Below are 3,732 nucleotides of genomic sequence, written 5' to 3' on the forward strand. Positions count from 1 at the left end.
GGCTCCCGCGACGCGGGGGGGGGGGGGGGGGGCGGGGGGGGGGGGGGGAGCCGCTCGCTCTCCAGCCCCCGGCCTGGCAGGGGGTCCAGTCTCCAGGGGTGGAGACCACCTCTCCCTGCCCCACCAGGGTGTCCCACCCCCCCGCCAGAGGTGCCAAGCTGTCCCCCCCTTGGAGCCGGCGTCTCGGGTGCTGCCCCTGGCTCCTGGAAGCTGCAGGCGAGACCAGGCCGGCGGCTTGCGGCACAGAGGGGTTTATTGGAGACCTGCTGCAGAGCGGGGGCGAGGGACAGCGAGGGGTGCTGCAGCTGCTGGGGACAGCGGCAGCGACTCTGGTCGGGGAGCTGATGCCGGGGACAGAGGCAGCCGCGGGCATCAGGGGCAGTAGAAATCCCAGCGCTGGAAGAGAAGGGAGAAGTCAGACGTCGGGGAGGTGAAGGGGCCTGGGAGCCCGCCCGGGATCCCCACCCGCACTCACGTCCGTCTTGACGTCCACCTTGCCGGGCTTCAGATAGTGGCTCTCCTGCACCACGCTGCTGGGGAAGTAGCCCAGGCGGGCCGGCTGCTCCCCGTAGTAGTCGCCCTGCACCTGCGGAGATGGTGGGCAGGGGTCAGCCAGGGGACTGGGGGGGCAGAGGCTGAGCAGACCTCCCCGTTCCCGGGAGATGGTGGGGGGGAAGCCACCCAGACAGGCCCATGGACCTGGGAGCAGCAGCCCAGCAAGCAGATGCCCTGCCACACACAGGGCGGGTGGGCAGCCTGGATCCAACCCCCTCCCACTTCTCTGGGTCACGGAGCAAAGCCCGAGTGGGGCTCCCGGCGCCCCGACACTCACACTGCCACCCCAGAAGAGACGCCCGCGGCCCTTGAGCTTGGAGAAGACATAGAGGACTTGGCCCCGCTGGACGTGGAGGAAGCGGCAGTCGGGAGCCACGTAGTCCTGCACGGCCACCGCAAGCCTGGATCCAACCCCCTCCCACTTCTCTGGGTCACGGAGCAAAGCCCGAGTGGGGCTCCCGGCGCCCCGACACTCACACTGCCACCCCAGAAGAGACGCCCGCGGCCCTTGAGCTTGGAGAAGACATAGAGGACTTGGCCCCGCTGGACGTGGAGGAAGCGGCAGTCGGGAGCCACGTAGTCCTGCACGGCCACCGCAATGGAGATGGGGTCTGGTGGGGGTGGGGGAGAGCGGACAGGGTTGTCCTGGCCTGGCTACAACCCCCCACAGGGGGAGACGGGTAGTCTCCTGCCCCCGTGGCACGGCCCTGGCCCCCTTTCTCCACGCCCCCCCCCCGGCACTCACGGCTGCAGTCGGCGTCCGCGCACAGCTTGCGCTCCGCCAGCTTGTCCATGTGCCGGCCGCCGCGGGCAGCCCCCAGCAGGGCACCGAGCAGCAAGGCCCAGGCCAGGGCCATGGTGGAGCTCGAAGCGAGTGCCCGGCCTGGGGGTGGAGCAGGGGGGTGCTGGTGTCCGGCTCCGGTTCTCGTCCCCGGCCTTGGCCTTTTTTCCCTGGGAGATGCCCCCCATGCCAGGGACCAGCCGGGGAATGGCGGAGGGCTCAGACCCCCCCGGACTCAGGGGTGCTGAACCCCAGGTGCTGTCAGCTTCAAGCAGCCTGGGGTCCCTGCTGCCGCGCTCCACCCCAGAGCCAGCCGCGCGGCCAGGCTGGGTGGTGCCCAGCCCAGAGAAAGGGGCTGGATGCCAGGACAGGGCAGCTTCAAGAAGCCTCTGTGAAATGTCTCCCTCCCGCTCTGCTTTTGGCCCGGGCAGGAGCCGTGAACCTGAGGGCTGGAGCAGAGATGCGGAGCCAGGGGCCGGGCCAGGGAACAGGAGCAGCCGCCCCTGCCATGGAGCAGCCCGAGCACAGTGGGGCCCTTGTTTGCTCTTCCCAGCGGCAAAGGGGCTGGGGGTAGGAGGGGAAAAGCAAGACCTCCTCCAGGCTCGGCTCCCATTGGACTAGTCGGCTGGGAGAGGGGAGCCCAGAGAAGCCCCGTAAGCAGGCAGGGACACAGAGCCACCCGCTGTGCCCCCCCACCATGCTCTGGAGGGCAGGGCTGTGAGTTAGAGACCTCAACAAGTTGAAGGAATGGGCCAAAATAAATCTCATGAGGCTCAACAAGGACAAGTGCAAAGTCCTGCACTTAGGACACAATCCCCTGCACCGGGACAGGCCGGGGGCGACGGGCTGCTCTGCAGAAAAGGACCTGGTGTGGGTGGGTGGCGCACAGGGAGCAATAAGCTGAACAGGAGCCAGCAGTGTGCCCTCGTTGCCAAGAAGGCGAACGGGATCCTAGGCTGCACCAGTAGGAGCACTGCCAGCAGGTCGAGGGCAGCGAGTCTTCCCTCTATTTGGCACTCAGGAGGCCACGTCTGGAGTCCGGTGCCGTTTTGGCCCCCCTCTACAGAAAGGATGTAGACACACTGGAGAGTCCAGCGGAGAGCAATGAAAATGCGGGGCTGGGGGACGAGACTGGTGAGGAGAGGCCGAGGGAAATGGGCTGATTCAGTCTGCAGAAGAGAAGACCGAGGGGGGATCGACTAGCAACCTTCACCTCCCTGCAGGGGGGCTGCAAAGAGGCTGGAGCTGGGCTGGTCTCAGTGGGGGCAGATACAGAACAAGGAGCAATGGGCTCAAGCTGCAGCAAGGGAAGTTGAGGTTGGATAGTAGGAAAATGAGGCTGGTGAAGCACAGGAACAGGTTATCTAGAGAGGTGGGATGATGTAGTTGGGGGCTGGTCGGGGTTGGACCAGGTGTGACCTCTTGGGGTCCCTTCACCCCTCATTTTCTGAGTGTATGCTTTGCTCCCCCCAGCATGTTTGAGCCCCCAGTTCAGGGCAGCAGTGCACAGAGAAGGGGCTGGTGGGGGCTCTGTATGTTTCCCTTGAAGAATAAGGTGATGCAGGGGCTGGCTCCATAGACAGACTGTCCCCATCCCCATTGCTGGCAGTGGCTGCGCTCCCAGCCCCATTAGATGCCCTCGTGGCCAGCCGGTCCACGGTGCAAAATCACAGGATCAGATAGCAGCTGCTGGAACAGCGGGGAGACTGGGGTGTCCCAGCAGGACTGCTGGGCAGTGCACCCCGAGGCGCCCCCCACCCAGCACCTGGACCCGGGTGAAGGAAGGGGCAGCACCCACCGACCTCTAAAACAAAACAACTTTATTACACAGCGGGAAGCTCCAGGTGCAATGTCTGAGCACCAGACCCTGGGTACAATGCTTTCCATGAGGCCATCAACTGTCTCCCTGCCCTACCCTACCCACCCGGTCCCGGTCTCCAGGGGCTGCCTTGCTCTACCAAGGCTGGCTCAGCTGCTGGTGGGCATCCGGGGCACTTACCCGCTGGGAGCAAGGGGCTGCTGCGAGTCAGGCATGGTGCATAAGACTCTGGGTGCCAGGATGGGCCAGCCTGGGAGCACTTACCTGACAGTCAGTACAAACAACATGGGGAGAAAGGGGAATGGGGGCAGCCCTGAGGGATAAGACCGGGACGCGGGGAGGCCACGGCCTCACTTCTTGGCGAAGGAGATCTTCATGGCATTGTTCTGGGTGATCTTGAAGCCCTGGAGGGCGTCGCGGGCGGCCCCGGCCTGCACCTCGTTATCGAACTCCACGAAGGCGATGTCGTGGCGCCCTGGCACCAGCCGCACTTCCTTGAACCCGGGGAACCTTGCAGGAGAGGAAGGGGGAGCAGTGAGAGGCAGCCTCTGCTGGCGGGAACCCCCCTTTCCGCCCC

The 3,732-nt window shown here is 65.5% G+C and overlaps 2 protein-coding genes across 4 annotated transcripts in view; both read right to left on the minus strand.

Moving 5' to 3' along the window:
* Positions 1 to 235: 235 nt before the first annotated feature.
* On the minus strand, positions 236 to 2,191 carry MIA (MIA SH3 domain containing). Of its 3 annotated transcripts, XM_025213088.1 has the most exons (5): positions 1,779 to 2,132; positions 1,301 to 1,438; positions 1,033 to 1,166; positions 476 to 586; positions 236 to 396 (listed from the first exon to the last, which is right to left on the minus strand). In XM_025213088.1, the coding sequence occupies exons 2-5, from the start codon at positions 1,410 to 1,412 to the stop codon at positions 373 to 375; spliced, it is 381 nt and encodes a 126-aa protein (XP_025068873.1). In that variant the 5' UTR covers positions 1,413 to 1,438; positions 1,779 to 2,132; the 3' UTR covers positions 236 to 372. The 3 variants fall into 3 exon arrangements, with proteins under 3 accessions (XP_025068873.1, XP_025068872.1, XP_014379043.1); XM_025213087.1 differs by lacking the exon at positions 1,033 to 1,166 and having other exon boundaries at positions 1,779 to 2,191; XM_014523557.2 differs by having other exon boundaries at positions 1,301 to 2,128.
* Positions 2,192 to 3,505: 1,314 nt separating this feature from the next.
* SNRPA (small nuclear ribonucleoprotein polypeptide A) overlaps positions 3,506 to 3,732 on the minus strand; it is a gene marked incomplete at its 5' end in the record, with an annotated part of 1,633 nt that continues 1,406 nt past the window's right edge. The window contains 1 exon segment of the mRNA XM_006031422.2: positions 3,506 to 3,665. Coding sequence (XP_006031484.2) covers positions 3,506 to 3,665 — 160 coding nt within the window.

The sequence above is a fragment of the Alligator sinensis genome, unplaced genomic scaffold, assembly GCF_000455745.1.
Source record: "Alligator sinensis unplaced genomic scaffold, ASM45574v1 scaffold1667_1, whole genome shotgun sequence".
Lineage (NCBI taxonomy): Eukaryota > Metazoa > Chordata > Crocodylia > Alligatoridae > Alligator > Alligator sinensis.